At 46.6% G+C, this 22,413-nt stretch overlaps 1 protein-coding gene across 1 annotated transcript in view; it reads right to left on the reverse strand.

Moving 5' to 3' along the window:
- Nucleotides 1-13,700: 13,700 nt before the first annotated feature.
- The window catches only part of KCNN3 (potassium calcium-activated channel subfamily N member 3), a 128,551-nt gene continuing 119,838 nt past the window's right edge, over nucleotides 13,701-22,413 (reverse strand). Inside the window, exons 6-8 of the mRNA XM_082275169.1 lie at nucleotides 21,798-21,925; nucleotides 17,801-17,870; nucleotides 13,701-14,545 (exon numbers count right to left, since the gene is read on the reverse strand). Coding sequence (XP_082131295.1) covers nucleotides 14,249-14,545; nucleotides 17,801-17,870; nucleotides 21,798-21,925 — 495 coding nt within the window. The 3' untranslated portion in view covers nucleotides 13,701-14,248. The remainder of the gene's footprint in view (nucleotides 14,546-17,800; nucleotides 17,871-21,797; nucleotides 21,926-22,413) is intronic.

Below are 22,413 nucleotides of genomic sequence, written 5' to 3' on the forward strand. Positions count from 1 at the left end.
AAGGGAATGGCAGATGCCCGGCTGTTGTTGAACTTTATCTCTGCGTTTTTTACTCGACCATATCATACTGTACCTGTCAATACACTTTATCCGCTGTTGGGTCAGCCATCTTGGATGTGCTCAGAAGACTCTCATTCTAGTCCCTATTTTAGACAGAAGCCAATTAACCTACCAGCATGTCTTTGGAGTGTGGAAGGAAACCAGACTACCCAGCGGAAACCCATTCTAGCACAAAAAAAAATATGCAAACCCCATGCAGATAACGTCCTGGCTTGGACTCAAACCGAGGACTCCAGTGGAGCAAAGCTAACCACTAAGCCATTATGCTACCAAAATTCTTCAAGGTGTCTACAAATCCCTTTTAGTGATAAGCTGCTGTAAGAGGACTTTTACCAATAGATGCAGTGAATACATCAAGGTAAGGATGAGTAGGACTAGACAAGGACTGACCAGGACTCATATCGAGGACCCCAGTGGTGCAAGGCTTGCCACTAAGCCACTTTGCTACCCAAATTCTTCAAGGTGTCTACAGATCCCTTGTGTTGATAAGCTATATTGACTTTTACCAATTGATAAAGTGGATAGATCAAGGTAATATTGAGCAAAACTGTGAGTTTTCATTCTCCCAAAATTTCGGAAAACTTTTGCAACTCAAACCAAGAACCCCAGTCGAGCAAGACTAACCACTAAGCTACTTTGCTACCCACGTTCTTCAGTGTGTCTACAGACCCCTTTGTGATGATAAGCTAAGTGGACCTTTACCAACTGATGCAATGGATACATCCAGGGCCGCCATCAGGGGGGTACAGCCCATACACATGTAGGGGGCCCAGGTGTCCTGAGGGGCCCAAAGGAGCGTAGGGTTGCCACCTGTCCTTGCAATACTATTCAATTGTAATCTCCACTGTTTCCTTGCAGACTGGCACTATGTGGGGGGTCCTGCCCCTCACTAGCCCTCACACACAGCTGTAGGCCCCGCCCTCCCCTGTTCTCCTGCTGTTCACGCCTGGACAGAAGGAGGACCTGGGATGAAGGAGGATGTGGGACTGGAGGAGAAGGAGGACATGGGATGAAGGAGGACATGGGACTGGAGAAGAAGGAGGACATGGGATGAAGGAGGACATGGGACTGGAGGAGAAGGAGGACATAAGATGAAGGAGGACATGGGACTGGAGGAGAAGGACATGGGACTGGAGGAGAAGTAGGGCATGGGATGAAGGAGGACATGGGACTGGAGGAGGACATGGGATGTAGGGGGACATGGGACTGGAGGAGAAGGAGGACATGGAATGAAGGAGGACATGGGACTGGAGGAGGGGGAGGACATGGGATGAAGGAGGGCATGGGACTGGTGGAGAAGGAGGACATCAGATCAAGGAGGACATGGGACTGGAGGAGGATGATGACTTGGTAGGTGGGCCCTTGGGAATGTTGGTGGTCAGGCCCGGAGGATGCCCAGCCCTAAAACTCTGTAAGGGGCCCCAACATTTCTGATGGCTGCCCTGGATACATCAAGGAAGGAATGTACATAATTGAGAGTTTTCATTCTCCCAAAATTTTGAAAAAAGTTTGCAACTCAAACCCAAATTGAGGACCTCAGTGGTGCAAGTCTAATAACTAAGCAATTTGGCTACCCAAAGTCTTCAAGGTGTCTACAGATCCCTTACCAATTGATGTGGTGGATACATCAATGTAGGGATTACCAAAATTGTCAGTTTTAATTCTCCCAAATTTTGGCAAAATTTTGTAACTCAAACGCAAACCAAGGACCCCAGTGATGCAAGGCTAACCACTTATCCATTATGCTACCCAAAGTATCTACAAGTCCCTTGTGGTGATAAGCTAAGTGGACTGCTACCAGTTGATGCAATAGATACATCAAGGAAGTAATAAACAGAATTGAGAGGTTTTATTCTCCCAAATTTTTGGAAACATTTTGCAACTCAAACCAAGGACCCCAGTGGTGCAATCCTAACTACTAAGTCATTAGGCTACCTGAAGTCTTTGGTTTCTCTTTCGTTCATTGACGGACACCGCTCCTGATCTTCTTAACGATTGGGTTATACTGCCCTCTACAGGAGTAAGACACTAGGCAGAAAAAAAGTCTGGCTATGCCTATGGGCAGTCCCAGGGGGTAAACTCCCCCTCTCTGCGAGCCCGCCCGCAATTGGCTCTCAAGTCAGTGACAGGCGAGTGACGTATCCATACGTCACTCTGCCTGGCCGGGGCTGACCGCCGCAGTATATAGTCGTGCGGCAGTCGGCAACCGGTTAAAGGCCGGGGACACTTTACCTTGAATCATGGTTGCCTTGTTCAATCTGGAACAAGGCAACGTTCACTGACAAGGGGGCACAAAAAGTGTCCTGGCGGCTGTGGAGATAGCCGGCATTCTAAGGTGGGTAGAACAGTTTGTTCCAGCCCTCTCTGCTGTACACATTCCCGGCGTTGAAAACTGGCAGGCAGATTTCCTCAGATGGCAGGTGTTGGATCAAGGGGGGTGGTCCCTTCATCTGGAGGTGTTTCATCAGTTGTGTCTCCGGTGGGGAATCCCTGAGGTGAATCTGTTGGCGTCTTGGCTCAACAGAAAGGTGCAGAGGTTTTTAGCTCGGTCACAGGATACTCTGGCGGATGCCACAGACGCGCTGGTGGCCTCGTGGAGTCAGTACCATCTGATTTCCCTCCTCTCAAGCTTCAGCTAAGACTTCTATGTATGCAGGATCGAGGCAGAAGGGATTCTGGTCATCTTAGTGGCTTCGGACTGGCCCAGCTGGGCTTGGTACGCCAATCTGGTGTGGCTGGTTGCCGACGTTCCTTGAAAGCTTCCTCTCAGGGAGGATCTGCTGTCCCAAGGACCAATCTTTCATCCTGCTTTACAGTCACTGGCTTTAACAGCTTGAACGCCAGGTGCTGATGGATAGAGGTTTATCTGAGTCGGTGATTCCAACGCTCTTAAAAGCTAGGAAATCTACTTCTAGGAAGATCTATTATCGTACGTGGAAGAAGTAAATTGCACGGTGTGAGTCTCTCGAGGTTCATCCTCGCTCCTTCTGGCTCGGATCTTGACCTTTCTTCAACAAGGGGTTGAGCAGAAATTGGCCTTGAGTACTATCAAGGGTCAGGTGTCAGCCTTAGCAGTCGTATTTCAACAGCCCTTGGCCACATACTTTTCTTCAGGGAGTTAGGCACCTGGCCCCTTCAGTGCAGTCTAGGGTGCCGCCTTGGGATCTCAATTTGGTGCTCTCAATCCTCCAGAAGCCTCCTTTTAAGAATCTTTGGGAAATTCTCCTGCTTATGCTGTCCCAGAAGGTGGCCTTTTTGGTGGCTTTCACCTCTGCGCGCAGGGTGTTGGAATTGTCGGCGTTAACCTGTGGTTCACCATACTTGGTGGTTCACAGTGATAAGGTGGTTCTTCACTCCTGTCCGTCGTTCTTTCTTTCCTCAGGTCGTCTCTGATTTTCATTTGAATTAAAGACATTGTGTTGCCTTCCCTGTGTCCCAGGCCAAAACATCTGAAGGAAATTGCTTTGCATGCCTTGGATGTGGTCCGGGCGATTAGGGTGTACCTGGCAGCTACGGAGTTTTTTAGGAAATCAGATTCACTATTTGTGCTTACGGATGGTCCTCGGAAAGGGTTGTCTGCTTCCTCTGTGACCATTTCCAGATGGATCAGACAGACGGTGATTCAGGCTTATTCCATCAAGGATCAGGTTCCTCCTTTCCCTGTCAAGGCACACTCTGCTTGGGCGCTCAGTGCCTCCTGGGCCTTCCATCATCAGGCGTCAGTGACGTAGGTTTGCAAGGCAGCCAACTGGTCGCCAGTGCATACTTTCACAAAGTTCTATAAAGTGGATGTGTTGGCATCTGCGGATTCTTTCTTTGGCCGCAAGGTTTTGTAGGCTGCTGTTTGGAGGACCTGGTCCTCTTTGAGGGTGTATTGTTTTTTTCAGGTGAGCTCCAGTTGTTTTGGTTGAGCTCCTGTTTACCTGATTGGCTATAGTTAGCCTTAGGATTTTCTTTTTTGCTGTTCCCACCCCTTCATGTTTAACCACTTTACCACCGGAGGATTTTGCTGTCTTACATCCAGGCCAATTTTTGAGATTCGGCACTGCGGACAATTGTGCGGTCGTGCGACGCCGTACCAAAACAAAATTTACGTCCTTTTTTTTCCCATAAATAGAGCTTTCTTTTGGTGGTATTTGATCACCTGTGCGATTTTTACTTTTTGCGCTATAAACAAAAAAAGAGCGTAAATTTTGAAAAAATAACAATATTTTTCACGTTTTTTTATATGAAATTCCCCCCCAAAAATGTAAAAATTAAAATTTTTGGCCAATTTGTTTTCTGCTACATATTTTTGGTAAAAAATATCACAATAAGCGTATTTTGATTGGTTTGCGCAAAAGTTATTGCGTTTACTAACTAAGGGAAAGATTTCTGTCATTTTTGGTGTTTTTTTTTTAACGAGTAATGGCGGCGATCTGCGATTTTTTTTTTTGCGGGACTGCGACATTGCGGCAGACAGATCGGACCCTTGACTAACATTTTTGACACTTTTGGGGGTACCAGTGACATTACTACAGTAATCAGTGCTATAAATATGCACTGTTACTGTAAAAATGACACTGGCAGGGTAGGGGGTTAATTTTATTGGAGAGGGAGGGGTTAATGTATGCTTGGTGCTTACTGACATGTGTGGGGGGAGGTGACTGAGTGACACAGGGACAGATCGCAGGTTCAGCTAAGCTGAACCCTGCAATCTGTCACTGTTTGTCACTTAGGAGATCCGCCCGCTTTGTTTACACAAGCGGGCGGATCTCCACACTCGATTCCCAGACGATCAGGGAAGAGCAGCGGTGATCGCCGCTGCTCTTCCCCTGGCCCGACTCCCGCTGTGACTGAACACAGCGGGAGAGGGCCTCCGGCGGCGCGCACGCGCCGCCCACAAGGGGAGGAGACCAGCGACGTAGTACTACGTCGCTGGACGATAACGAGCCACATTGCTGCAGTAGCAGCAATGTGAGCAGACGTAAAGTGGTTAACACTGCTTTGGGACATCCCAATGGTTAAGAAGATCAGGAGCTGTGTCCATCAATGAACGAAAGAGAAAATGGGATTTTTGACTTAACGTAAAATCCATTTCTCTGATGTTCATTGACGGACACAGCACCCACCCCTCTGTGGAGTTGTAATTCTTCTGACACTGCTTGTAACAAAACTGAGTACCTATAGCAGAGAGAAGGAGTATACCCCCTGGGACTGCCCATAGGCATAGCCAGACCTTTTTTCTGCCTAGTGTCCTACTCCTGTAGGGGGCAGTATAACCCAATGGTTAAGAAGTTCAGGAGCTGTGTCCATCAATGAACATCAGAGAAATAGATTTTTTTTATGTAAGCTTTTGGGACATTTAGGCCAATCTCAACTTCAAGTACCAGCATGAGTTAGGAACAGGTGATATTCCGACCAGGCCTCCTACATTGTACGTGCCTTCTATAGCACTATACAAAGGAAATGCTTTATTTAAAATGCCTGGCTGAGCCTCAGCATAAAAAAGGGGGGCGGAAGGAGAGTCTCGTTTGTCATACCCAACTCTCCTTAACGCAACCTATTGGTAGTTCAACGACAGCCTGGGCGTGCTTTCCATGACCCAAAATAAACCTTTTGCCTTCCCCTTGGAGACAAGCTAGAGTATCCTTTCCTGAATCAGAAAATAAGGCTCGCCAGTATCCTCCAGACTGGCGATCTACTCAATCTATTAAATTTTTAGTGAAAAAAAAAAACTATTTAAAAAAATATCTACTACCTAGTATTGTCCACCTTGTCACCAAAATGGCTATGGAGACCGTCATATTCAAGGCATAGTCTCTTTTCCATCCAGAAAATGGTTGTCCCATTTAAAGGTTGTCCAAGAAATTTTCAAAAACTCAGTATTCCCTGTATACCCAAAAAAAAGGTGTCTTTGCCCCGTTCACCCCCCTTTTTGCCAAAAAGTGCAATTTGCACTCTCAACTTGGATCGCAGCCAAGGTGTCAAAGGGAGCGTAATTCTTCGTTTTGGCCACACGTATGGATAAGGTTGATGCAAAAAATTTTAGAAACACCAACATTTCATCTCCCTGACTTAAAAACAGATCCTAAAACAGACTGACATTAAATCACGCGGGATGGTTTTCGTAACTAAAATCTATGTCTCTGGGCCCCCCCAAGGAGCCAGCTAACGAAGAACGACAAGAGGGAGCTACAGCGGCGGGCGAGTCGTTAAAGCCCGTTCGGCACATTAGGCTAAAAGTCTACTTTACATGGAGGATGGATGACCACAGGATGTTTGGCAACTCAACACTGATACATTATTTTTTATTTATATTTCATAGTAATGCATTCTCGTTCTTTGTGGATAGAGGAGCAGTGAATGGGATCGTAAGCCCGACGCCTAATCAGAGTTGGCGGCATTTGTTTCCTAATGTCTTTGGGTAGGTCAAGAACAGTACTGGATTGAGATGAATAAAGCTACTCCTCTAGGTCTTCCACAGGATTGTAATAAAGGTGCCTTTATTCAAACTTCTGTATTCTAGAGAAATAGCAATAAAATACACCTGTCCTTCATGGAGGAAGCCATTTCGCTTCAGTATTCATGAGAATGCAGTCTATCTATTTACTAGAGACCAGTGACATCACTGAGAATGTAACCTACCCAACAACTAGAGACCAGTGACCTCATCGAGAATGTAACCTACCCAACAACTAGAGACCAGTGACCTCATCGAGAATGTAACCTACCCAACAACTAGAGACCAGTGACATCATTGAGAATGTAACCTACCCAACAACTAGAAACCAGTGACCTCACCGAGAATGCAGCCTATCCAACAACTAGAAACCAGTGACCTCACCGAGAATGCAGCCTATCCAACAACTAGAGACCAGTGACATCACTGAGAATGCAGCCTATCCAGTTACTAGAGACCAGTGACATCACTAAGAAGGCAGCCTATCCAGTTACTAGAGATCAGTGACATCACTGAGAAGGCAGCCTATCCATTCACCAGAGACTGGTGACATCACAGAGAATGCAGCCTATCCATCCACCAGAGACTGGTGACATCACAGAGAATGCAGCCTATCCATCCACCAGAGTCTGGTGACATCACAGAGAATGCAGCCTATCCATCCACCAGAGACTGGTGACATCACAGAGAATGCAGCCTATCTATCCACCAGAGACTGGTGACATCACAGAGAATGCAGTCTATCCATTTACTAGAAACTGATGACATCACTGAAGATGCAGTCTATCCATTTACTAGACACCGGTGATATCACTGGGGATGCAGCCTATCCATTCACTAGAGACTGGTGACATCACTGAGAATGTAGCCTATCCATTCAGAGACTGATGACATCACTGAGGATGCAGCCTATCCATTCACTAGAGACCAGTGACATCACTGAGGATGCGGTGACCAAGGACATCACTGAGAAGACAGCCTATCCATTGACTAGAGACGGGTGACATCACTGAGGATGCAGCCACTGGTGACATTACTGAGAATGCTACCTATTCATTCACTAGTAACCAGTAACATCACTGAGGATGCAGCCTAGCTAGTCACTAGAGACTGGTGACATCTCTGAAGATGCAGCCTATCCTTTTACTAGACACCAGTGACATCACAGAGGATGGAGCACCAATCTATTTATTAAAAGCCAATGACATCACAGAGTAAGCAGCTTATCCATTCACTAGAGACCAGTGACATCACTGAGAATGCAGCCACTGGTGACATTACTGAGAATGCTACCTATTCATTCACTAGTAACCAGTAACATCACTGAGGATGCAGCCTATCTAGTCACTAGAGACTGGTGACATCTCTGAAGATGCAGCCTATCCTTTCACTAGAGACCAGTGACATCACAGAGGATGGAGCACCAATGACATCACTGAGAATGCATCCTATCCATTCACTAGAGACCAGTGACATCACTGAGAAGGCAGGCTATCCATTTCCTAGAGACCAGTGACATCATTGAGGATGCAGCCTTTCCATTCACTAAAGACCAGGGATGTCACTGAAGATGCAGTCTATCCTTTCACTAGACACTAGTGACATCACTGAGAATGCAGCACCAATGACATCACTGAGAATGCAGCCTGTCCATTCCCTAGAGACCAGTGACATCACAGAGAAGGCAGCCTGTCCATTCACCAGAGACTGGTGACATCACAGAGAATGCAGCTTATCCATTCACTAGAGACTGGTGACATCACCGAGGATGCAGCCTTTGCCTTTACTAGAAACTAGTGACATAATTGAGGACGCAGCCTATCTATTCAGAGACTGGTGGCATCACTGAGGATGCAGCCTATCCATTCACTAGAGACTAGTGACATCACTGAGGATGCAGCCACCGGTGACATCACTGAGAAGGCAGCCTATCTATTCACTAGAGACTGGTGACATCACTGAGAAGGCAGTCTATCCATTCACTAGAGACCGGTGACATCACTGAAGATGCAGCCTTTCCATTCACCAGAGACTGGTGACATCACAGATAATGCAGCCTATCCATTCACTAAAGACCAGTGACATCACTGAATATGCAGCCTATCCATTCACTAAAGACCAGTGACATCACTGAGAAGGCAACCTATTCATTCACTAGAGACCAGTGACATCACACAGGATACAGCCTATCCTTTCACTAGAGACCCGTGACATTAGAATCATTTACCAGAGACTGAGCTCACTGAGATTACAGCCTGTCTATTCCCTAGAGAGCAGACATCTGCGCTCTCCTGAATACTGGCCGGCATACAGCATGGCTCTCACCAATACACATATTTGAAAGGTGCACTTAAAGGAGATACAGCATACGTGGCTAAATATTTCACTGCACAACTATAAAGCCCTACAGCACAAAACAGGCAGCTTTATGTATCTGCTTTATTCAGGTTTTATTAAGGAATAAAAAAAAAATGCCCTTAATTGGTGAATTTACCAAAAAAAAAAAAGTCCAAAAGGAAAGTTTAACACTGTGACGTACCATGGTCAGCGTAAGGTCAAAACAAATCCGGCATTGGGTTCTTGTGACTGGAAAGTAGCGGATGCTCTGCACAATATATCAATATATATCTTTCAGGAGGTAGATGGGCCAGAGCAAAGTTCTGCAGATCCGGAGAGGTCAGTGATGGAAAAATCTGCAGAATATATCAATATGTATCTGCCAGTGCGTAGATGGGACAGAGCGATGATCTGCAGATCTCCAGAGAGGCCAATAATGGAATATACTGCAGGTAGCATCAGTAAATATTGAGTATGGATAGAACAGAGGGCATTGATACATTCATCAATGGTAAAAAGTTGGAATTTGCTCCTGGAACATGTTCTGCATGGAGGCACAAATAGCCTCTCCTTGTTGCACAGAAGGCATGCTCCGTTACTGGCAGGTTGGGCAGTTTTTTTAGAGGATCATCAAGGCAATCTCTGAATGGTTGTTTTCACCGCACAGTCATGGTCTTTTTCTCTTTTAAGGTTAAAAAAATAATAATATTAATCAAATCTCCCTGAACTAGTGGTTTAGAAAAATCCCACATGTGTAACTTTACCTAAATCCATAAACTTGGAGGCTAGGCCATCTTAGAATTTCTTCTATCCCCTGCTGATTAGCCCATAAGAGGCAAGGTTTTGGTGAACCAAACTCACATTCAGGAAAGTACGGCTATCAGGTCACTAAGGACACCCATAGTCAGTGCCATTTTCCATTGATGTGACTCATCCAAGTATCGTCTATGCCGGCTTTTCTCAACCCTGGTTAACATAAAGTGACCATGCCAAAAGAACACCTAGCAACCTTTGGAGGAGCCCTTTAGTTCCATGGAACACTGTTTGAGAAAGGCTGGTCTATGGACCTTTGGAGGAACCCTTGAAGGAACCAAACTCACATTCAGGAAAGTACGGGCTATCAGGTCACTAAGGACACCCATAGTCAGTGCCATTTGCCATTGATGTGACCCATCCAAGTATCGTCTATGCCAGCTTTTCTCAACCCTGGTTAACATGAAGTGACCTTGCCAAAAGAACACCTAGCAACCTTTGGAGGAGCCCTTTAGTTCCATGGAACACTGGTTGAGAAAGGCTGGTCTATGGACCTTTGGAGGAACCCTTGAAGGAACCAAACTCACATTCAGGAAAGTATGGGCTATCAGGTCACTAAGGACACCCATAGTCAGTGCCATTTGCCATTGATGTGACCCATCCAAGTATCGTCTATGCCGGCTTTTCTCAACCCTGGTTAACATGAAGTGACCATGCCAAAAGAACACCTAGCAACCTTTGGAGGAGCCCTTTAGTTCCATGGAACACTGTTTGAGAAAGGCTGGTCTATGGACCTTTGGAGGAACCCTTGAAGGAACCAAACTCACATTCAGGAAAGTACGGGCTGTCAGGTCACTAAGGACACCCATAGTCAGTGCCATTTGCCATTGATGTGACCCATCCAAGTATCGTCTATGCCAGCTTTTCTCAACCCTGGTTAACATGAAGTGACCATGCCAAAAGAACACCTAGCAACCTTTGGAGGAGCTCTATAGTTCCATGGAACACAGGTTGAGAAAGGCTGGTCTATGGACCTTTGGAGGAACCCTTGAAGGAACCTTTGGTTCTGCGGAACACTGGTTGAGAAAGGCTGGTCTATGGACCTTTGGAGGAACCCTTGAAGGAACCTTTGGTTCCATAAAACACTGGTTGAGAAAGGCTGGTCTATGGACCTTTGGAGGAACCCTTGAAGGAACCTTTGGTTCTGCGGAACACTGGTTGAGAAAGGCTGGTCTATGGACCTTTGGAGGAACCCTTGAAGGAACCTTTAGTTCTGCGGAACACTGGTTGAGAAAAGCTAGTCTATGCCAATCAAGTCCTGTAGGTTTTAAAATGCACCTGTTTTTAGCAATAAAGATAATGCTCTGAATAGGGTGACCACCTCATCCCTTTAAATCAGAACACACATGAATTACAAAGGTTCTGAGGCTGATATAATGCACATAAGGCACTAAGTGAGTTTAATTACCACCTTAACCACTTAAGCCCCGGAAGATTTTACCCCCTTCCTGACCAGGGCCTATTTTGCGATTCGGCACTGCGTGAATTTAAGGGACAATTGCGCGGTCGTGCGACGCTGTACCTAAACAAATTTGGCGTCCTTTTTTTCCCACAAACAGAGCTTTATTTTGGTGGTATTTGATCACCTGTGCGATTTTTTTTTTGATCATGCGCTATAAACAAAAAAGGAGCGTCAATTTTGCAAAAATAACAATATTTTTAAATTTTTTTATATAAAATTCCCCCAAAAAAATGTAAAAATCTAAATTTTTTAACATTTTAGGCCAATTTGTTTTATGCTACATATGTTTGGTAAAAAAAAAATCGCAAAAAGCGTATTTTGATCGGTTTGAGCAAAAGTTATTGCGTTTACTAACTAAGGGAAAGATTTCTGTCATTTTTGTTGTTTTTTTTTTTAATGAGTAATGGCGGCGATCTGCGATTTTTTTTGCGGGACTGCAACATTGCGGCGGACAGATCGGACCCTTGACTGACATTTTTGACACTTTTGGGGTTACCAGTGACATTACTACAGTAATCAGTGCTATACAGATGCACTGTTACTGTAAAAATGACACTGGCAGGGAAGTTAACTTTATTTGAGAAGGAGTGGTTAAGTGTGTCCCTAGGGGCGTGCTTCTAACTGTGATTGGATTTGGCTTGAGGTGTAAGAACAGAGATCAACGGTCCTACATAGCAGAACCGTATGATCTCAATTCTTACACAGGGGAGAATGACAGGCGGCTGTTTTTACATCAGCCGCCTGCCTTTCTACCGCTGTAACGGACAATCGCGAGTGCCTGGCGGACATCGGGTCCGCCGGGCACACGCGCGGGGGGGTCCGTGAGCGTGCGGAAGCGCGCCTCCAGCGGCGGGTGCTCGCTCTCTAGAGCCTCACAGGCTAGCGACGTCGCTTTGCCTGTGAGGGGCTGACTGCCAACGTAAATAGCCGTTAGGCAGTCGGCAAGAGGTTTTAATCAGCCACAGAGAAAGGGAATACAATAAGACAGCCCTCGAAATTTCCACTCGCCTGCTCGCATTTTGCGAGTGGAATGATGAGGAGGGCGAGTAAGAAATAGGGCTGTAATTAATGTGTGTCCTGGTTTAAAGGGATGAGGTGGCAACCCTAGCTGTGAAAGAGGAGAGTTGGAGAGACAGGCTCTGAAACTTGGTTCATACAATCATCAAGGCTTTAACGTATATTGGAATTTGTAACGTTGAAGGCCTGGCCTACTCTTATACTGTGTGCCTTTATTTCTGTCCATTACTGCAGTAAAACGGCCTACGGTACTGATCATGACTTGTCTGTTTCATAAAGGATCTGATCCTGTAGGGTGCCATGGGCAGTAATCCCCCACATATTTGGATAACTTTGAAATATAAGACGGCATCCTTCCAAAATACTATGAAACCTTCATGATGAAGAACAAGGGCAACGCCCACCTTTCAAACAAGCCTTTGTGCAACGTAACTATTTTTTTTTTTCCATAACTGCAGGTATGATCAATAACAGGAGCATGTGCAACGTTCGGAAGCGCTTACTGACTATTTTGGAGGTTTCGTAAACATGTTGCAAGATTTAGAGTTGAAAGCTTGTTGCCCTTCTACCGTAGAAAATAGGTGACCCTTTCGCTACTTGTACATCAAGATGCAACATCTCTCAATTTATGCCAAGGTACACATGGGCCGAAAACGGTCGTTTTGGCAGGAAACGGCCAACTTTCGACCTGTGTGTGCAGCTGCCTGTTTCCACAGAGGCCGGTCTTGAAAAAGTAATGGCGCCCAATCACAAAGACAAAGGCAGTTCTAACATTTCGCTTTCCCTAAAGACGAGATAACTGCCGGTTGTGGGCCCCCTAGGACATGACACAGTTGTCAGTTATGCCCCTGTTTAGCATTTAGGGAGCTGATAAATATTTGGTTCTATCCTCAACATGGCTGCCCTCATGCTAAGAGGAAAACCACAACAAAAACGTCTCCCCTTTGAAATGGATGAACCAAATTCCTGTTAGGGCATTTGAAAAAAGGAGCAGGTGCTCAGATTTTGATTGTTTGTAGCATAAATGTACAATTATCACATTTTTTTTTTTTTTTTGGCAGTAGGGGTTTTGACAACGGCAGCTCAGAAGCTACAAAGAGAGCTACAGCGTTTATCCGGCAGCAACAAGCCTTGGCTGCAAATACACAGTGATTCCTAAAACACCCCCCCCCCCCTATAATTGTTTGCCAGACCTCTGAGCTGGTAGATACTCTCTATATATCTATATTTTATATATATATATATATTTAATTCTACTATTTGGTTGTTGTTGGTGCAAAAATACATAAAGAAGTGGCGTGTGCTCAAGTCTAACGCAGGTCGATGAACATGGCGCATCGAGAGACCGTTAATTTGCCGCCACCCCCCCAAAGCCTTCGGGACAACGCTGGGATGCCCCTTTTTGCGTGGAATTTGTCTGATACAGCAGTTTTGTTGAGTATAAATGTAGCATTCATATGCAAAGCACAGAATTTCAGAGTGTGAAAGCACAAAGGAGTTCCTATTCTGTTTTTTCGGTAAGCCCCGTTGACGATTTCTTCATCCACGTGGTCAACCACTACTGGATCCTTCTTTTTTTTTTTTTTTGTGAAACTTTTGCGGGGGGCGCACTTGGTTGTGACATTAACCACCTTCAATGTGCAGGCACTTGTTTTATAGATGTCTGGCGGAAGAAGAACAGGTCATGAATTTGAAAGTTTTTTCGAACTTGCCATCAGTGGCATTAGCCCCTATGGAAGTGCCCGGACATTGGAGGGCAGTAGAAGAATGGAAAAAGGGCAACATCAGGAAGATCACAGAATGTGTCAACTGGAGGAAGTAGGGTTGATAACCCTTGTTGTCTCCGCTAAGCATCGCAGGTCACTTGGCAGTGAATGGGTGGACACACCATACCGCTCTTCCAACTTCTCGAAGGTGTTCTGCTCCTTGACCGGTAGCCCGTCACAAGGGCAAGCTGCTTTCCTATGTTAAAGGCTATCCCATGTTAGCTGAGGAATACATGATGTTTTTTTTTCGGAAGCCAGCAGTCCCCGGATCCTCTCCTAAATATTCCTACTGAGGGCACATGTAAGTTTTGGGGGTTCTACCACCCCAGGCCAGTCCTTTCCTCTGCCCACTCAGCAGCTGCTGGAGCTGGTGTGTGGCGTCGGAAAAGACGCCGAACTTATTCCCATGGGGCTGTCAGAGAGAGGGGTTTGTGGCGTTCCCACTGCTACCCCCAGTGCCCGGGATTCCAGGATCACAGAGAGCAGGTGCTGCTGCTGTTGTCGGAGGGTATCCACAATGAGGACAGGAAGAGTGTTGAAGGTGGAAGTGATCTGGTCCAGCTTGGTCTCCAGGCTGCCGATCTGCTTCTCTAAATCCTCGCTGCGGTCGTTCAGTTCCGTTATGAGGTCGTACATCACACTTTGCATCTGCAGAGATTTTGGAACAAGCAACACTGGTCAGTGATTGTTCATAAACCCTAAAGTTTAGAAGAAACATAGTAGGACTGTTTAGTAGAACCTTCCTTATGTGTCAAGGAGAACATTTTCAAAAGTACATTTCTATGGAGTAGTTTTTGCCACCTAACTGTAAGCCTGACCATAAAATGACTAATCACCTCCCCAATTGAATGACTCAATGTGGTGTTTGAATGAAGATTGAGCAAATTAGCAGCTTGAACCTAGTGGAATTCCATTCCACCACCGTCAGCTCTCACCCTCCGCTCCCCACCCTTTACTTGTTAACACAGAAGCCTCCAGAATCTGAAAGAGAACGATCTGCATAGGGCACCCCTAAACTCTGCACTCTGTGCACAGAAAACCCCCAAACTCTGCACTCTGTACATAGCACACTCCTGAACTTTGCTCTCTGTATGTAGCGCACCTCTAAACCCAGCATTCTGTACAAAGCATACCCCTAAACCCTGCAGTCTGTACATAGTACACCCTGAACTCTGTACATGGCGCACCCCTGAACTCTGCACATAGCGCGCGCCTGAACTCTGCACATAGTGTGCCCCTGAACTCTGCACATAGCACATCCCTGAACTCTGCACATAGCGCACCCATGAACGCTGTACATAGCGCACCCCTGAACTCTGCACATAGCGCACCCCTGAACTCTGTACATAGCGCACCCCTGAACTCTGCACTCTGTGCATAGGACACCCCTGGAACTGCACTCTGTGCGTAATGCATGCCTCAACTTTGCACTCTGTATGTAACACACTCCTGAACCCTGCACTCTGTACATAGCGTACTCCTAAACCCTGAAGTCTGTACATAGCACACCCCTGAACTCTACACTCTGTGCATAGGGCACCCCTGAACTCTGCACTCTGTACGTAGCACACCCCTAAACCCTGCACTCTGTATGTAACACACTTCTGAACCCTGCACTCTGCACATAGCACACCCCTGAACTCTGCACTCTGTGCATTGGGCACCCTTGGAACTGCACTCTGTACGTAACACATTCCTAAACTGCACTCTGTACGTAATACACTTCTGAACCCTAAACTCTGTACGGAATGCACTTCTGAACCCTGCACTCTGTACATAATGGACTGCTAAACCCTGCACTCTGTAGATAAATGACTTCTGAACCCTGCACTCTTTACATAATACGCTTCTGAACCTTGCACTCTGTACATAATGCACCTCTGAATCCTGCACTCTGTACACAGCACACCCCTGAACTCTGCACTCTGTGCATAGGGCACCCCTGGAACTGCACTCTGCACGTAACATACTCCTAAACTGCACTCTGTACGTAATGCACTCTTGAACCCTGCAATCTGTACGTAACACACTCCTGAACTCTGTACTCTGTGCATAGCGCACCCCTGATACAACCATACTGCTAATACGGCCAGAAGTGAAATTAAGTTTGACACCCCTGGAGTGACATATTTAAAGTACCTGATATCACATAGAAAGGAAGTGAATGCATATGCGCAATTTCTCTCTGTCAGGCAAATTACGCGAAACAAAAAAAAGTCAAGTGATCCCCGACTCTATGGAGCAAAGCTCCAATCTATTCATAAATGTAATGAGGTATGGGCGCTGCTTAGTCCGCCAGTACCGTGAGCTCAGCCTGCGTGATGACGCCTCCCTAGGGAAGACGTTGACACAGGAAATGGGCAGAATGACGCAAGTGTCCTTCTGCCCAAAGTATACTGCCAATGCTGGACTGAGAAGGAAGTCTGGGACAGCACAGGAACATGAAGGGGGTGGGTAGAAATTGGATTTATTTCTTCAACACAGGAGGAGGGGGGGGGGGGTGGTGAAAGAAAACGATCTATTTAAAAATCTAGACTGAACGCTTGCCTTTCCCCCATCTGATGGTGTCTATGTTTATGATTTAAAAATGGTACGAGAAACATTTGATGGAGAAAGTAGAACTGATAGCTGTAGAGAAGGTTTTGTTCTGCATTTGTCTGGACCAGAAATGCCAAAGCAGGGGAGGACATGGCCAGGGGGCAGGGGGGGGGGGGGCACTCTGATGCTCCATAAAAAGGCTGCACAGCTTCTGCCAGACATGCCTAAAGGATTCCTGGTGAAGAGAAGTAAAAAGTCCCTGCCACTGACCTAATGTGTTTGGGTTGAAGACAAGGACAGAGCACAGGCCTCTCCCCCCAGCATGGCAGAGGCCGGTTCCATGTCCTACTGGCAGGGCAGCCATCAGGGGGAGACAGTCCGTACACATGTAAGGCGCCCATGCGTCCTGAGGGCCCAGCTGCCTGGGCCCTAACCAACTAGACCAAGTTGTTCCTGCTGTAGTATCCAGCAATTGCTAAAGTAGGGTGGCCACGGAGTGAGCCAATGTAGCCCACTTAGTTCCGGCTGCAAGGGGAAAGTGGAGTGATATTATTTGCACTCCGCCTCCCTGCAGGCCAGATGCTGGTTTGGGCGCCATGCCAGTCACCATGCCAGTCCCAGCTCAGCGGGACTGGCATGGCTGTAGCCTGCAGGACTGCTTAGTGCTCACTATGGACTGGTCTGGGGACAATTTGTTAGACGTCACAACGGTAAACTTGATTGATAATGTTGCTGGATGTGGGCCTGTGCTGTGACTGTCTCTTTCCTGAATATATGGGGACGTCTCTGGATTTATTTTATTTATTATTATTATTTATTATTATTTATTTATTTTATTGGATTTATTTTCATATATTAAGTTGTTAGAGTGTTAAAATAAAAGTGGGTGCACTGAAGGACTCGGAGGGATGGCCAGTGGGTGGATTCAGTGGGATAGCCAGTGGGTGGGCCCTGGCGAATTTTGGTGGTCAGGCCCAGAGGGGACCAAGGCTTTAGGTTGTGTAAGGGGCCCCAACATTTCTGATGGCTTCCCTGCCTACTGGAGACTATCCTTCCCCAGCCAGCCCCAACTGAGCTATCCCAGCTCCCCCCAACCGTCCCCTGCTGGCCAGGTCAGGAACCCAGATTGAGCCGGTGAGTAGAGAGTACCTGGAGCGGAGCTTCAGTCTGGAATAGGGGTCAGGAGGAGGCCGGGAAGAGGGAGAGTGGGAGGAGGGGCAAGTCGCTGCACCATGGGCCTCTGGTTTGTTCTTTTCCCCCTGGGCTAAAAGTTGCCGGCAAGCCTCTGTGCCGAAGCAATGGATGATCTCAAAGTTTTCCTTGACACCCGTCCTTAATGGACAATACAGACTTGTGCACAATTACCTTTGAGAGATCCACCAAAGTGTTTGCTTGGTCACTCAACTTTCTTTGTTCCATCTTCACACTCCGTAACCTGCAAAAGATAAAAAAAAATGTTTAAATTCACTCGCTACCTCTACTGGAAGTCTCTTCCAAGTGTCTGCCACTCTTTTGGTAAAATAACACTTTCTAAGCTTAGTTTTGAACTTTCCTCCTGCCAGTTTCAGGTCATGTCCACCATGTTCTTGATCTTAGATTCCTATTGAAAGTACTGCCCTCCTGAACCTTTTTCCCATGTTTTCTCCTAGTTCAGAAATGTCTGGTGACCCAACATGAGCATCTTCCATGATATACTTCTATTTCTCGGTGGAAGGATCCCAAGAACCATCAAAAAAGACCAATGTTCTGGAAGTTTAACCAAGCCTTCCTAACCCAACATGAGCCAACATGTGACCCAAGTGACCCAACATGAGCATCTTCCATGATACTTCTACTTCTCGGTGGAAGGATCCCAAGAAGCATCAAAAAAGACCAATGTTCTGGAAGTTCCACCAAGCTTTCCTAATCCAACATGAGCCAACATGTGACCCAACATGAGCATCTTCCATGATATACTTCTACTTCTCGGTGGAAGGATCCCAAGACACATCAAAAAAGACCAATGTTCTGGAAGTTCCACCAAGCCTTCCTAACCCAACATGAGCCAACATGTGACCCAAGTGACCCAACATGAGCATCTTCCATGATATACTTCTACTTCTCGGTGGAAGGATCCCAAGAAACATCAAAAAAGACCAATGTTCTGGAAGTTCCACCAAGCCTTCCCAACGGTACAGGTGTGAAGTTTGCTTAAAGTATAGTGTGCATGATGTATGTATCTGAAGCCATTTTTTTGGTGGTAGATGGAGTAGTTGACAAGGGTTTTGATTATTGTCTGTGTTCCTGCTGGGGAGATTCGCCTTATTTGTCCTGGAGGAACCTTTCAAAGGGTTGAAACCTCTCAATGGTGAAACTGTCCGACTGGAGACTTCCTCCCTCACGTCCTGTTGTGTCTCTATTTCCTACTCTACCCAGAACTACAAAAAAGTAGTGACGGGACAAGGTCATCTAGAGCCCAGGGCGAACATGCCAAACTGTCCCCCCCGCAAGATGTATAAGCATTATATGGCAGCAAAAATTCCCCCCCCCCCCTAAAAAAAACAAAAATTGGAGACTAATCTGCATGCTTATCCCCAAGAATAAATTCCCCCTCCTTGCAGGACGAACCCACCCCCTTGCTAAAATCCCCCCTCGCAGCACAAATCTTTGCATCTACATCCCCCCTCCTATCTCAAATCCTCACTCTCTCGACAAATCCCCCCTGGACAAATTGACACCCCCAAAAAAATCACCCCTAGCACAAAACCTCTACCCCTGATATTTCCCCTCCCAGTACACGTCTTCTCCCCCCCACTGCAAACCCCCCATTAGCACAAATTGTCCACCCTCCTAGCACAAATCCCCCGCGCCCAAAAAAGATATCCTCCACCATATCACCTCTTCTAGCACAAACCCCTCAAAATGAGCACAAATCCTCCCCCCTCCCAACACAAATCCCCACCCAAATCACAATGCCTAGCATCACCCCCTCCATTTCACCTCCTAGAACAATTGATATCCCCTGCCGCCCCCCAAATTCCCCCTCCCAACACAAATCCCCTCCCGCCGCCAATCTCCTTGTGGTACCCCCCTTCCTCTCATGATACCACAGGGCCCAGGGCAGTCACCCCTCCTGCCCACTCCTTGTCCCGGCCCTGCAAAAAAGGCTTTTGACTATATAACTTTAATGTTTTTTCCTTCTATCGTATAAACATGACAAAGGATTCCTGGATCACTATGGATTAGCTAAAGAGTGGAACCAGCAGTTGTCATCTGCTATCAACCAGACTTTTACTGAAACCTCTAGAGCAGCAGTCTCTGAACTGCAGCCCAGGGGCCAGGTGCAACCCTTTGTTTGCTTTTATCTGGCCCTTTGGGCACTTTTTTATCCACTGATACCAACGATGGGGCAAAATTCCCCCCCTCTGACACCATTGAAGGAGCACAATTCCTGCCAAAGACACCATTGATGGGGCACAATTTCTTCCACTTACACCAATAATGGGGCATAAATCCTCCCAAGGACACCAACAATGGGGCACAATTTCTCCCAATGACACCAACAATGGGGCCCAATGACACCAATGATGGAGCACAACTCCTCCCAAGGACACTATCGATGAGGCACAATTTCTGCAATGACACCAACAATGGGGCCCAATGACACCAATGATAAAGCACAATTCCTCCCACTGACACCAACAATGGGACACAATTCATACCACTGACACCACAAAACGGGGCACAAATCCTCCCAAGGATACCAACAATGTGGCAAACTTCTCCCAATGACACCAACAATGGGGCCCAATGACACCAATGATTGAGCACAACGTCTCCCAAGGACACCAATGATGGGGCACAATTTCTCCCAAGGACACCAACAAAGGTGCACAATGACACCAATGATGGAGCACAAGTCCTCTCACTGACACAAACAATGGGGCACAATTTCTTCCAATGACACCAACAATGGGGCCCAATAACACCAATGATGGAGCACAACTTCTCCCAAGGACACCCAACCATGGGGCACAATTCCTCCCACTGACACTAACAATGGGGCACAATTCCTCTCAAGGACACCAACAATGCGGCCCGATGACACCAATCATGGCGCACAATTCCTCCCAAGGACATCAACGTTGGCGCACAATTTCTCCCAATGACACTAACAATGCGGCCCAATGACACCAATGATAGAGCACAATTCCTCCCACTGACACAAACAATGGGGCACAATTCCTCCCAAGGACACAAACAATGGGGCACAATTCCTCCCAAGGACACAAACAATGGGGCACAATTTCTCACAATGACACCAACAATGGGGCCCAATGACACCAATGATGGAGCACAATTCCTCCCAAGGACACCAACATTGGGGCACAATTTCTCCCACTGACACCAACAATGGGGCACAATTCCTCCCAAGGACACAAACAATGGGGCACAATTCCTCCCAAGGACACCAACATTGGGGCACAATTTCTCCCACTGACACCAACAATGGGGCACAATTCCTCCCAAGGACACAAACAATGGGGCACAATTTCTCCCAATGACACCAACAATGGGGCCCAATGACACCAATGATGGAGCACAATTCCTCCCAAGGACACCAACATTGGGGTACAATTTCTCCCACTGACAAGAACAATGGGGCAAATATACTACCATTAATACAAAACATGGGTCATTATTTTTTCCCACTGACCTCAAGAACTTTTCTACTTCCAATAGCCGCAGTCCGCCCCCCCCCCCCTAAAGTCCGTAGGACAGTAAAATGGCCTTTGCTTAGATGGTTTGAAGACCCCTGCTCTAGGGGAACATGGGGTGGGGGAGGGGAGGAAGTCACTGCTCAGACTCATTCCTTGCAAACTTAGGTTTCAGCTTGAGCTACTGAACTGTATGAACAACTGGCATCTTTCTAGGAAATGGGATAAAGCCCTACTGTTTTGTGAGAGCTTCCTGTCCCTTCTCTAACTCCTCCCCCCCCCCTCTTCCCCAACCGTGCAACCCTATTTTTATGAAAACCTAAGTTACATGTACCTCAAATTCTGAGCTCTCATAGATGGTCAAACAATGTCATAAGCCCTTCTCTTTCTCTCCGCCTCTGTAGTAAAACCAGGTTGTTAACAGAGGTCAATACCTCAAGTTAACATTTACTGTACATACAAAACTGAATAAGTTGTAGGATAGACTGCATGTGGGGTTTTAACCAGACAATGCAAGCCCCAAGGCAGGCAGCTCTTTGGATACACCACAGTGCTTTGGTAATCCTTTCCCACGTATTACATTGGTCTAGTTTATCGGTAAAATGGACATTGCATTGTGGTGTCACATGGAAAAGGTCATTGGTTGTGAAATGTTCTCTACTCACTGATGAATGGCTTGCAGGAACTTCCTCTGGTGCTTGCGGACTTTGGCATGGTCAATCTTCTTTAGTAGTTTGGTGTGCTTGTAAATGAGCCATGTTTCTCGCAGGACATTCGCTGCCGCGTTCTTTATCTGCAAGTTGGGTATAAAATGTTAGAATTTAGGCTTCCCTGTGTACAAGACCTCATCTGCCCCCATCACACTGCACCCCCAGTATTATGTGTACTCCTCCCACATTCATTCCGTTCCCATGTAATTATCATTCCACCAACTCACACATGCTCATTCCTGTTACTCCTCACACATCCTCATTCCTCCCACTCTTTCTACAATGTCATTCCTTTTACTCCTCCTACGCCATCATTCCTCTTATTCCTCACACATGCTTATTTCTCTCATTCCCCCCACAATGTCATTCCTCTCACTCCTCCCACATTGTCATTCCTCTCACTCCTCTCACAATGTAATTCCCCTCACTCCTCCCACATTGTCTTTCCTCTCATTCCTCCCGCAATGTCATTCCCCTCACTCCTCCCACATTGTCATACATCCTACTCCTCCCACGTCATCACTCCTCTCACTCCTCCCACAATGTTATTCCTCTCAATCCTCCTACATCC

This window comes from Pelophylax lessonae (genome assembly GCF_965119305.1).
Source record: "Pelophylax lessonae genome assembly, chromosome: 13".
NCBI lineage: Eukaryota > Metazoa > Chordata > Amphibia > Anura > Ranidae > Pelophylax > Pelophylax lessonae.